The sequence below is a fragment of the Sarcophilus harrisii genome, chromosome 3 (assembly GCF_902635505.1).
Source record: "Sarcophilus harrisii chromosome 3, mSarHar1.11, whole genome shotgun sequence".
In the NCBI taxonomy this organism is placed as follows: domain Eukaryota; kingdom Metazoa; phylum Chordata; class Mammalia; order Dasyuromorphia; family Dasyuridae; genus Sarcophilus; species Sarcophilus harrisii.
Window position 1 is genome coordinate 168,470,680 of NC_045428.1, and position 14,432 is coordinate 168,485,111.

The 14,432-nt window shown below is 33.7% G+C and overlaps 1 protein-coding gene across 2 annotated transcripts in view; it reads right to left on the reverse strand.

Moving 5' to 3' along the window:
* SH3RF3 (SH3 domain containing ring finger 3) overlaps positions 1–14,432 on the reverse strand; it is a 566,022-nt gene that overhangs the window by 85,721 nt on the left and 465,869 nt on the right. For both annotated transcript variants that reach the window (XM_031958770.1, XM_031958769.1), the window contains one exon: positions 11,478–11,731. In XM_031958770.1, the coding sequence (XP_031814630.1) occupies positions 11,478–11,731 (254 nt within the window). The remainder of the gene's footprint in view (positions 1–11,477; positions 11,732–14,432) is intronic.

Below are 14,432 nucleotides of genomic sequence, written 5' to 3' on the forward strand. Positions count from 1 at the left end.
CTGGAAAATGATTGAACAATAAAAAACCTTGCTAAAGATAAAACACACAAATTCTATCTTTTAATAAATTGAATATACAATTGTATATAGAACTGCTTGCCATCATCTTTTTAAAATTATTGGGGGGGATTTTATATTATATATATTATATATATATATTTGTTTTGGGCAAACAAAAATTTATCAATTGCTTTCTATTGAATAATTATTGATTTCTGTGAAGGGACTCCTAGTGAGAGCAGGTTCCCTTTATTTTTTTGTGGTTAATGTGCCATACTGGATCTACTTTCTCCTGCTCATTCCCAGTATATAACAAAAGGCTCTAGTAATTCTTGTTCTTTAAATCAAATGAAAAAGAATGATAGCTTGATGCCATTAGGCCTACACTAAACCTGGCCCTCTAAGGGTCTTAGTATTCTGAGCTACAAAATAGAGATAGCAGAGATGTCAGCCCACCTCCTTGATGTTCAATGGGATGCTCCTTAAGGATACTAGAAATCCCAAAGCATCAAAAGTTACAATAATCTCCTCTTTGAATGGATCAAATCCCCTCTAGTGCCCTGCCAAAAGTTAATCCTTTTACTGAATAAGACAGAGAAAATTTCAGAAAATCTTCTTACTTAACCCAAGTAAACAAAAAGGAGAAAGAGAATGAGCCCCAGGATAATAATTGTTTTAACCTGACTCCAGTTTGACATAAGTGTCACAGCTCAGGTTGTAACAACAGATGTTATTTCATATTAAATACTCAATCTAACATTATGCAATTTAAACTTGAGATTATTGTATTGTTGTGCCAGAGGAAAAATTACATACCACACTGTAATTATTTTGTACCACCAGAATTTGTGGCATTCATGGTTTCAACAACATGAAAAAACACACACAATAAAAACACTATTCTCAACCCCTGAATATGCCTTGAATATATAATGTGCTCATAAATCTTAACAGCATTTGCTGGGGATGTTAAATAACTTCACAAAACAAACAAAGCCTACTCAATCTGTGAATTCTGCCTCTTTTCCTTCTCACAGAACTGAGTGGGAATAGCTTGCTAGATCTAATTATGTGATCACGAATTCTCTGGGACTTGCTGGAGCACTGATAGTTCTTGCTGCTCAAGGGGAATGAAAGAGAAAGGTTGATTTATGTCTTCAAAAATGATTTGAGGTTTTAGATTAAGACCTTATAGCATTGTGAGCCCTAGCAGAATTTAGCTTCTTAATTTAAAAAGAAAGAGGAGCAGGTGACTATGCAGATCAATAGAAATTAAGCCACTTGGATCATTTAATCCCTTCAGAGACAACCCTGTGACCTGCATGGATAGCTCTTTGGGGAGTAATTTACTTTCTCTCTAGATGACTGAACTCTTCTTCACCTAAGCTGATTATCACCCAGATAGGAGGATCATCCAGGGAAGAGTAGAGATGATGATCCACAGAAATCTTATCCCCAAAGATTCAGGAAATTTTGACAGTCAAATGGATCGACTGTATTCCATCTCCATCTTCTGGATGTGTTATACTAGGCTTCTGTGTCAAATATGACCTGTATGTAAAGAACATGCATTCATTTACTCATAATTGAGTGCCTCCTCTATGTATAGGAAAAAGCATGCTTGGGGGCCCTCAGCTACCTTTCTTAAGAATAGCCCATGTCATGGACTAGATATTATTAGGAAGCATTCTTTTCAAGGTAGTAAGAAAATCACAAACTTAAAAGAGATATAACCCAATATGTTGGATGGATTTTCAAAAATAACTACAAAATACCCAAACTTATTATTCTATATTAAAGTCAGCTTAAGATTTTTACCAGGTGGGGTCAGATCTGATTTCCTTTCTCCCTATCTCCACCCTTAATTTCTCAACTTTATGTTGCTTTGAAGTGACTTCCTATTGGTCAAAAACATTGAAACTTTTATTTTCCTTTGAAGCATCAAATTATAGAAGATATTGGAAGAGGCTCACCAAGTTTTTCTCATCGCCCTCCTGGTTCAATAAATCAGAATCATTGAAACCAAGAGTCTCTTAACATTGTAAAGATTTTGCTGGCCCCAGAGTTCTATTGCCCCTATGATAAAGGAATGGAACACTACCTTTCGGTAGAGACTAGACTGCTTTTAGAACATAGAATCAGTGTAATCAATCTGAAGAAATCACATTTTTCTGCTACAACAAACAGCCTCAATCTGGGAGCCAAACCCGGGTTCCACCACAGATATGCACACGAGATCAGAGATCAGGAAACTATGATGTTTGGACCAAAACTAGTCTCATGCCTGTTTTTGCACAATCCTGTGAACTAACAATAGTTTCTACATTTTAAAAATGCAATGAAACTTGATTTAAAACTGTAAAAAACATTGTTAGCTCAAAAGCCATACAAAAACAGACTGGAAGGTAGATTTGTCCCACATACCACAGATGTTCAACTATTTATCTTAGGTAAGGGTGATTGACTTTGTTTTCTGTCATGGACCTCTGATAGCTGGTGAAGCCCATGGACTCCAGATAAAGGATAACCAATTTTATGGAAGGACAAAAAGGTACTAGGTTCTAGGTGGCATAGAATACAGCACCAGTCCTGCAATCAGGAGGAGCTGAGTTCAATTCTGACCTCAGACATTTACTAGTTGTGTAACCCTGGGAAAATTACTTAAGTCTGTTTGCCTCAGTTTCTCATTTGAAAAATGAGCCAGAGAAGGAAATGGCAAAACATTCCAGTGTCTTTGCCAAAAAAATTCCAAATGGGGTCACAAAGAGTGGGATGTGACAAACTACTGAACAATAGTTATTCATGCATATATACATTTCATACATACATACAGATATAACTTTTGTATATATATATAAATATATCTATGGATAAATAACTTTTGTATATATATAAATATTTATCTATGTAAACATATATATCCATACATATACACATACATATACACACATATGTACATATACATATAAATTAACAGACCTGAAGTTAAGAACCTAAGGTCTTTCTAAAGTCCTTTTTCAAGGTGCTTCAAATCACTATTGATTAAAGAAATGCAAATTAAGACAACTCTGAGATACCACTACACACCTGTCAGATTGGCTAAGATGACAGGAAAAGATAATGCGGAATGCTGGAGGGGATGTGGGAAAACTGGGACACTGATGCATTGTTGATGGAATTGTGAACACATCTAGCCATTCTGGAGAGCAATTTGGAACTATGCTCAAAGGGCTATCAAACTGGGTATACCCTTTGACCCAGAAGAGATTCTACCAAAGAGATCTTAAAGAAGGGAAAGGGACCCACATGTGCAAAAATGTTTGTGGCAGCCCTTTTTGTAGTGGCCAGAAACTGGAAATTGATTCTCCATCAACTGGAAAATGGCTGAATAAATGATGGTATATGAAGGTTATAGAATATTATTATTCTGTAAGAAATGACCAGCAGGATGATTTCAGAGAGTCCTGGAGAGACTTACATGAAATGAACAGAAACAGGAGATCATTGTACATGGCAACAAGATTATATGATGATCAATTCTGATGAATGTGTCCCTCTTCAACAATGAGATGATTCAAACCAGTCTGACTTGTTCAGTGATGAAGAAAGTCATCTACATCAAGAGAGAGGACTGTGGGAATTGAGTGTGGAACACAACATAGTATTCTCACTCTTTCTGTTGTTTGCTTGCATTTCATTTTCTTTCTCAGGTTTTTTTTTCCTTGATCCAATTTTTCTTGTGCAGCAACATAACTGTATAAATAGGTATACATATTTTGGATTTAACATATATTTTAACATATTTAACATGTATTGGACTACCTGACACCTAGGGGAGGAGGTGGTAGGAAGGAGGGGAAAATTTGGAACGGAAGGTTATAGATGAGTCAATGTTGAAAAGGGTCAATGTTGAAAAAAAAATTCATATGTTTTGTAAATAAAAAACTTTAATAAAAAAATAAAGAATTTGCAACCTAAAAAAAGGCCTTTTTCAGCTCTGTTTTTTGATTCTTAGTCTTTTTGTTAAAATTCACTGACTTTGCCTTGAGATAAGAATGTTGATTTAATTTCTCTCTATCACCAGAGGCAGTGCTTATTGAAATAGGCTATTATTATAAAGAGCAATCCATTAGTTGTACCATCAACATAACCTCTTTTTTTAAAAACCTCTTTAACAGCACCTCCTTAACTGAAGAAAGTAGAAAATTTTTGGGTTAAAGGCACATGGAATATAATGGTAATAATAATAATAATTTACATAATATCTGAGCACTGTGCTCAGAGCTTAAATATTTGATTTAAATAACTCAATTCTTACAACAACCCTCGAATGTTTTTTTAAATTTTAATGTATTATTATTATTTCTTAATTTAATAATATTTATATATAATATTAATAATTATCTATTAATTATTACCCCCATTTTACAGTCAAGGAAACTAAGGCAAATAGGTTAAATGATTTGCTCAAATTCAAATAGCTAATAGGTGTCTGAGACCAGATTTTAGCTTAACAGGTGACAATGCATCAAAATTGTAACAGCAACAAAAGGAACTGAATCTTGATGTTATGGACATGTTTAGGAAACATTTTAATCTCTCTACCTCGGTTTTTTCATTTTTAAAATGGAATTCTTGTCAAAGCATTTAGTTACCATGGTAATAAGTATGGCTACATTACCAATGATTATTTCCAGATACTTTGATGCTAATACTTACCTTGTGGTACTTAGTGACAATATGATGGCCACATACTGCCTTTCTTCGGTCTGAAAAGGATTTAGCAATGCACTTTCTTAAGCTTGAGGTGAAAGGTACTTCCTATAACCTTTGTCCCCTCTCATTATCTATGTCTCCCTAACCAAGATATAGCTTACATTCTGCTGGCAATTGGCAAATGTTTTCCTGATAATTCTATGAGGTGGAGTATTAAGTATTATAAATCCCAATTTTACAGATGGACAAAGTGAGGCTCAGAAAAATTAAATGACATGGCTGCATATATATATATATATATATATATATATCCATTAAATGTCAGCATTTAGATTTAAATTTATGAGAAAAGTGATTATTTCTCTTTTGCATTAATAACTAATTACTGAAATAGGACTAAGGTTTTTTTTTCCTTTTATACTTTCTCATTCTACAATTAGCTCCTGTAGGTTATTCAGGCAGCCTTAGAAGTACAGGACTAATACCAAGAGATAAAACTCAGATCTGTTCAAAAGGTAAAGACAATTTAGGTTAATTGAATTAAAGAATTCTGGTCCATTATGTTTTACTCAGAAAAGTTGGGAAAATGTGGATCTCCTTTTTATCAGATGAGTGATTATTGATAAATCTCTTTGACCAGAACTGAGTGATCAGTCACGTCCTCTAACCTTTCATTAGAATAAGTTCACCTTTCATAATATTCTTCTCATTACTCATTAACCAATCAGAGTCGATCACCACCCTAGGAACACTACTCTTCCAAGGACATATAAGCATAGAGTGGGTTCTATGACAGATCTTTGGCATTTGAGAGTGTCGCTGACCCCTTTTTATTAATTATCTGCTAGCATGATTAATAAATGATTAATTATCCAAAAACTAAAACTCTCAAACTTTTAATGTCACAATTCAGTTTTCTTCAATCTACTGCTTTGTTCACTAGACCATAGGTCCTGGTAATTAATTGGTACACTAATATATTATTTAGCCCTCCATCAAAACAGCTGTATCCAGAATGATGGTAAACCAAAAAAAATTTTTTAGGTATAGAGTTAAAGTCTATATAAAAATCTCTGATTGGGGATGAGTGGAAGGCAGAAAATATGAGGAAACCAGAAGAATAGTCCTGGGGACCTGCCTTAAAAATATGTCCAATGCTACTCCCCTAAATTTCAGTCCACATATTCTTGGGATTTTGAAGTCTCCTTCACTCTATGTCTCTTCTTGTATAGGTCTTAATGCTCTTAATGCAAGAGAAAAACCACATAAACTCTAACATCACATACTTTTCCTGGCACAGAGCAGATACTTTGATTGATTACAGTCTTTCTGTACTCTGCTCTTGTTAGGCTGTATAGAGAATACTATATTCAGTTTTAGGTGACACATTCTGGGAAGAATATTGTGAGAATATAGTAAAGCCAGAGGAAGGTAACCAAAATAGAAAGCAAAGTGGAAATTATGCCATACAAAAAGAAAAAAATAGAATGACAGAACTAGGAATGTTTAGCCTGGAGAGGAGGAGATTGAGAATGGGCACATTAGTGCATTCTCTCCCTTCAAATGATCTTTTATTAATTTATCTTTATATATGTATTCTTCCAAAAGACCACAGGCTCCAGAAAGGTGGTGTTTGCTTTGTTTTTGTGCCTGTTGCCTAGCATAGTGTCTTGCCCATAATAAACATTTAATAAGTGCTGGTTGGCTTGAATTTAAATGATAGCTATTTTCAAGTATGTGAAGGACTGTCATGTGGAAGGGGGAATTCAATTTGGCCCCTTTGGCATGAGAAAACAAAACTAGAAGAATCTTGCCAAATTCCTTTAATGACATAAATATGGCCCTGATACCTAGACCAGGAGAGCAAAAACAAGAGGAAAGAATAGTGAAAGTCAATTTTCCTAAAGAACATTGATGAAGGGGCAGCTAGGTGGTGCAGTGGATAGAGCACCAGTCCTGAAGTCAGGAGGACCCAAATTCAAATGTGGTCTTAGATACTTAACAATTCCTAGCTGTGTGACTGTGGGTAAATCACTTAACCCCAATGTCTCAGCAAAAAATAATAATAATACTGATGCAAAAAATTTAAATAAAATACTAGCAAGGAGATTATAAGAGAATATCACAAAGATCATACACCATAACTATATAGGATTTATAATACAAATGCAGGGCTGGTTCAATATTAGGAAAGCAATCAGTATAACTGACTGTATCAATATTAAAAATCATACGATTATCTCAATAAATGCAAAAAAGTTTTTGATAAAATATTATAATCATTGCAACTAAAAACTCTAGAAAGCAAATGAATAAATGGAGCTTTCCTCAAAATGGTAAGTAGTATCTACCTAAATCTATTAACAAACTATCTATAATAAGGATAAGCCTTTCCAATAAGACCCAAAAAAGAATACCCATTATCATCACCATAATTCAATATCTGACTAAAAATACTAATTATAACGAGACAAAAAGATTTTGAAAAAATTAAAATAATCAATGAAGAAACATAACCATTATTCTTTATAGATGATATAATGGTATACTTGGAGAACCCTAGAGAATCAACTAAAAACTTACTTAAATCAATGAACTTTAGCAAACTTGCAAGATATAAAATAAACCCATATAAATCGTTAATATAAAGATATTACCAACAAAGTCTAGCAGCAAGAGATAGAGAAATTCCACTTAAAATAACTATAGACTATATAAATTACTTAGGACTCTATCTACCAAGACAAACTCAGGAATTAGAAGAACACAATTACAAAACACTTCTTTACACAAATAAAGATAGTCCTAAACAACTGGGAAAATATTAATTGCTTATATGTAGGCCAAACCAATATAATAAAAATGGCAATTTGACCTAAACTAATATTCTTATTCAGTGCCATGCAAATCATACTACCAAAAAAGTATTTTATGGAGCTAGAAAAAAATTACAAAATTCATCTGGAAGAACAAAAGATCAAATTTATCAAGGGAATCAATGAAAAAGTGTGAAGGAAGATGGCCTATCAGTACTAGATCTCAAACTGTAAAAAGTGATAATCATGAAAACAATCTGATTCTGGCTAAAAAAAAAAATAGAGGATAGGATCAGTGGAATAGATGAGGTGTATATAATACATAGCAGTAAATGACATGGTAACCCAGTGTTTAATAAATCCAAAGATCTAAGCTTTTGAGACAAAAATTTACTGACAAAATTATGCCATATTCATAAACAAAAACTGCTGAGAAAACTGGAAAGCAGTTTGTCAGAAACTAGGTATAGACCAACATCTCACAACATATATCAAAATAAGAATTTGGTTTCTCAAAATTGTTCTTTTTAAAATTTTCATTTATTGATTGATATTCTCAAAGTTGTGTTTTTTTCCCTTTTTTATTAAAGCTTTTTATTTTCAAAACATATGCATGTACAATTTTTCAACAATGACCTTGTAAAACCTTATTTCCAAATTCCCCCCCCCTTACCTGCACCCCCTCCTCTAGATGACTATATATGTTAATCCAATGGCAATCCAATATATGTTAAACATTTAAAAATATATGTTAAATCCAATATATGCATACACATTTATGCAATTATCTTGCTGCACAAGAAAAATCAGATAAAAGGGGAAAAAATGAGAAAAAAACGAAATGCATGAAAACAACAACAAAAAGAGTGAAAATGCTATGTTGTGATCCATAACACTCAGTTCCCACAGTTGTCTGGGAGTAGATGACTCTCTTCACTACAAGATCATTGGAACTGGCTTTTATCATTTTTATTGTTGGAGTCACATTCATCAAAATTGATCATCCTATAATATTTATATTATCATGTACAATAATCTCCTGTTTCTGCTCATTTCGCTTAGCATCAGTTCATGTAAGTCTCTCCAGACTACTCTAAAATCATCCTGCTGATCGTTTCTTATAGAAAAATAATTTAGTATTCCACAGCATTCACATAACCTAACTTATTCAGCATTCTCCAATTGATGAGCATCCACTCAGTTCCCAGTTTCTTGCCACTACAAAAAGGGCTGCCACAAACATTTTTGCACAAGTGGGTCCTTTTGAAGATCTCTTTGGGATATAAGCTCAGTAGATACACTTCTGGATCCAAGGATATGGACATTTTGATAGTCTTTTGGGAATAGTTCCAAATTGCTCTCTAGAATGGTTGGATCAGTTTATAACTTCACCAACAATGTATTATTGCGCCAGTTTTTCCACATCCCCTCCAACATTCATCATTATCTTTTCCTGTCATCTTAGCCTATCTGAGAGGTATGTAGTAATACCTTAGAATTGTCTTAATTTTCATTTCTCTAATCAATAGTGATTTAGAGCACCTTTTCATATGACTAGAAATGGTTTTAATTTCTTCATGTGAAAATTGTCTGTTCTTATTCTTTGACCAATTATGAACTGATTCATAAGAATGATGTAACTCAATGTGGGGGTGTGAAATTGTGATTTATTATTAGTAAATGTTTGATATGCAAACCTATTTTTAAAATATTATATACCCAGGATCACATAAAAATTTATCAGACAAAAGGGGAAGTGAGTGTAAAAAGTTTAATAAGCCCTGCTCTAAATCATTATTGATTAAAGAAAGGCAAATTAAAACAACTCTGAAATAACACTTTAAACCTATCAGATTATGTAATAATGTAGAAAAAGAAAATGGCAAATATTAGAGGGGATGTGAAAATGCACTATTGCAAATGCATACTAATGCAGTGATTTGTGAATTAAGCTAACCATTCAGAAGAACAATTTGGAGTTATGCCCAAAGAAATCAAAGACAAAGAAAAGGATTTATAAATACAAAAATATTTATATCTATAGCAGCTCTTTTTGTAGTAACAAAGAATTGGAAATTAAGGAATAGCTAAACAAATGGTATATGATCATGATAGATCATTGTTGTATTATAAGAAATGGTGAGCAAAATAGTTTCAGAAAAATCTGAAAAGACATAAATTCATGCAAAGTGAAGTGAACAGAATCAGGAGAGTACTGCCCACAGTAACAACAATATTGTAATGATGGTCAGCTGTAAAAGACTTAGATACCCTGATCATGACAATAATCCAAGATGTTTCAAAGGACTCATGAAGGAAAATCTGTCTACATCCAGAGACAGAACTGATAAGTTTTTGAGAACAGATTGAAACATACTTCTTTAACTTTATTTATTCTTCCTTTTTTCCTCAACATAACTAATATGAAAATGTTTGACATGATTTCATATGGCCTTTTTTTTTTTTTACCTTCTCAGTGAGTGGAGGAGAGGAGAGGGGGAAAGAATTTAAAATACATGAATACTATAAATAAATAATCTAGAAGCAACAGGTGAAAACCGTAGGAGTGGGAAGATTTTGGCAGGCATGAAATAAAAATTTTCTCCCAATAGGAATATCTAAATATGGAAAGTGGAAAAGTGGATAGAACATTTATCCTGGAATAAGGAAGACTTCTCTTCATGAATTCAAAGCTGGCTTCAGATACGAGTGACCCTAGGTAAGTCACTTAATCCTGTTTGCTTCAGCTCCTCCTCTATAAAATGAGCTGGACAAGTGATGACAAACCTACTCCAGCATCTTTGCCAAGAATACCCCAAATAGGGTCATGAAGATTATTAATTAAATAAAGGCAAATTAAAACAACTCTGAAATACCACTCCAAACCTATCAGATTAGGTAATAATGTAAAAAAAGCTGAACTGGTTATACCCCATGGTTATACAGCTTCATGTTTTGTTTTGTTTACCTTAAGATTTAGCACACTACAGAATTGGCTTTGTTCTCCAATTGGGGAAATTAGTCTGGTTTTTCAGGCCAAAAAGTCCAAATTGAATCTCTCCTTCCACATAACAGTCCTTTACATACGTAAAAATAGCTATCATTTCAATTCAAGCCAACCAACCATTTCATAGGCTACGATAGGAGAGAGAAGGAAAGGAAAAATCTGCTTTATTTAAAAGAGACAAAGTTACAAACATGTGTTTTTTGTTATTCTGACAGTGCCATGCTACTTAACATAGCATCTTAATATCATTATGCAACTTCAGCCCCTAGCATCTTCAGCCTCCCATAGTCCTCCCTTAGCACAACACTTTATTTTCAAAACAAGTTGTGTTTATTTTTTTTCCTTCAAGGTCCACCCTATAATTTCTTTTCATCTCATGCCATCCTGAGAAAAGCTAGTCATTTTAACACAGTATCAGTCTGGTCATGGCTGAGACTGACACATAAACAAAGAACAGCAGTGATACCCACCTTTTTCAATCTTCCAAGTCATGTTCTTAGATGTATTTCTGAGATGGAGCCCCTCTGAGATTTGGGGCTTCTTTATCACCTGTTCTGTGATATATAACCTAACTGGGAGATTTTGAACCGGATGGTATATGGAAAGTGCTGTGCGACTGAACCACTATTGCCCCATCCATGAGTTGAGTGCAGGCGCCAGTGTTAATCTTATTAGTTCTTTGGCTACAATAAAAGAGTAAATATTTGTAAATTCTCTAATCTGTTTCAGCTGCTGCAATTGAATAATTTGATAAAACCAGGCAAACTTTTCTAGGATTAATAGAAGTTTATGACTGTGATAAGCAAATAAAACTTCTCCCTATATGAGATGGCTGAGAGATAGGTCAATTTTTTTTTTCAGAAAGTGTAAGCACCAGGGACCAAATCCTGATGATACAGAATAAAAAGTAACAGGTATGAGTTCATAAGCATACATACCTATCTGCATGGCACTTCGAGCTTGGCTGGCTGCTTGTTGAGCTGAATGCCTCAGACAATTGCTCATTGGAGGAGAAGCTGCTTGGTGCTGGGGATGGGTCTGAGGTGCAGTGAGTGGAACAATGGGTCTGACAGTAGTGGCTGGGCTGGTCAGGCTCCCACCTCCTGGGAGAGCAGCTCCTGCCGTCCCCTTAGCCAATGGTGACCCTCCAGGGATGTTATTCCGAGGTTGTCCAGCTCCTCCTATAGGGACCCTAAATATAAAGCAGAATGGAAGAAGCTGAAAGGCATCTGACACAAACCTACCAGTTGGTCATCTATGAGAAGAAACAGATAAATGTTCCTTAAAGATTTGCTCAGGAAAACATTTTGAGAGAAATTTTTCCACTTTAACAACAAATGCCCAGTGCTCATTTTAAGGTGAGACCAGGCCACTCGGGCCATTCTCGGACATCTTTATAATTCACCTCTGGAGAACACAACAGAGAAATGAGCCTTTACCAAAAATGAATCAGGAAACACTAGAGTTTTTGTTTTAGAGAAGAAATCATAGTCCAAAGAATGTTGAATTTGGTTGGAGTCAGTGGATCAATATTTAAACCCAGGTTCTATAACTGTGACCATGGATAAATCAGTTTACCTTTCTGGAACTACATTCCTTATCTAGATGATGAAAAAATTATACTAATTGGCCTCCAAAGCCCTTTCCAGTACTATGATTCTAATTAATTCTTAATATAAAACAAAAACAAAAACAAAAACTTCTGGCTACAGCTATATGAAAGTAATGATTCAGCTACATCTGATCAGGATGTTTTATGGGAGGAATGGCACAATCCAACAATTAGTTGCTTTCATCTGGACATATCCTTCATTATTTCCAAAGTTTTTTGACCAAAACTTCTGGGAAATGGAAATGAACACATTTCTGTCCCTCAATCAGGAATTTCAAGGGCTGTTAAAGTTTAAGAGCAGAAACTGGTATCAAAGTTATAAAATGAAACTCAGTTGAAAGTGTTTTAGAAATGCAAAAACGAATAGATAGAACTACCTTCAACTATTCCTCCCTGTGCTAATTCCTTTACTATTTCTATACATTCAATTTCAGGAATGTATATGGAGTCCTGGATTTTCTAAGAGAAGTCACTAGAGTAACCAAAAACATTCTATTTGGTCTGTTTGGGACACAGAGATGACAGCTAGTAGCTAGGGAAATTTCTGCCTAATGTTCAATCCCTAAACAGAATGGAGGCAAATTGGAAAAGGGCTGTCTTGTGCCAAAACAGTGACATGGTCACAAATGATGGTTTTGTAACATGGGGGTCAGAGTTTCAATCAGAAAGAAGGTCCCTTGAGCCTGAATGTAATACTTTTGTTTAGTGGATAAGAGAAAAAAGGTCTCCTCAACAAGTATTCAATTGTCAAGAAGGGATAAAGCTTTTTTAAAACCATTGTTACAACCTTGAAAATAGCTACTTAAGAAGAATTTTGTCAGAAAAACTAACAAGGAATGCTGATTTTATTTCAACTGCTACCTGGTGAACTTGCTTTCATGCTGAGAAGTAATAAAAATAATCAAAATAAAGTGGGCTGGTTCATTATAATTACTTATTTGTAAAACCATACCAAAAGTGCTGAATGGCTTTGCTATAAAGTTACATTTGAAGGAAACTCAAAACCTATTATTTATTCTATCAGCATTGATAAGACTTCAATAAGACACCAGCAGAGAGAAAAACCTATAATAATAATAATAGGTGAAATTTATATAATATTTTGCAGTTTACAAAGCAATTCACATATTTAATCTCATTTGAACTTCAACTCTGTGAGGTAGATAATGTGGATATTATCTCATTGTATAGATGAAGAAATTGAATAGTATGATTAAATGATTTTCCCATGAGCCATAAAATTCATCTGATAGAAGTGGATCTATTAGGTCCTTTGAAAATGATTCAGCTATGGAGCCTTCAAATTTCTCCTTACTATGAGAAGTTTTCATGTAGTTTAAAGCTTTTTCCTTTCTTTTTTCTGAAATCCCCAAATTTAATTCTACCTTCTATGTGATAGAGACTGTGGTCAGCACAGGGAATGTAGAGACAAAAAAAAAAAGAAAAAAAAGAAACTCCTTTTTCTTCCTAGGATCTTATTTTCTATTGGCTGAGCTCAAAGGATAAGAAACCCATAAAAACTTGAATTGGTTTTGGTACAATGGGTACTATGTGACTAAGGGTATAGGTACAAAGATTCCTACCTCATTCCATCCTACATCTCTTTACTCGTATTTTTAAAAAGCATATAATTTTATTTTTCTTAAAAATCATTCATTGATATGTATTGGTTTTATGTCACTTTCATTTCTGAAAATATCCCTCCTGATTCCCTATCCAGTGAACCATACCTTGTATTTGTGAATAAAAAAGAAAGAGAAAAAAGGCAGTCAGCAAAACTAACCAAGAGGTAAAGAAAGTCTGGTAATATATGTAATATTTGATATCCATATTGCCCTGTTTCTCCAAAGAAGGGTGGTAACACATATTCTTATCTTATCAATTGTGGTCATTATAATTTTACAGCACTCAATTTTATTTAAGAAATGTTTTACAATTTAATGTGTGACTTTTAAAGAGAAGTTTTTTTTTCTATTATGTCCTACAGGAATTTGTGATTGCTATATAGTAACAGATAGTGAATTTTTTGGTATAAGGACCTCAAAATTCTTTAAAATTGCTGAGGACTTCAATAAACTTTTGTTCATATAATTTATATCTATTAATATTTACTAAATTTGAAATTAAAACATATCTTAAATGCTTATTTATTAAATAATTTAAAATAATAAACTCTATGAACATAACATTTTTATAAAAAAATAATTATTTGTAAAAAAAATAGTAAAAAATATGGCCATTGTATTACATATTTTTGCAAATCTCTTTAATGTCTGGCTTA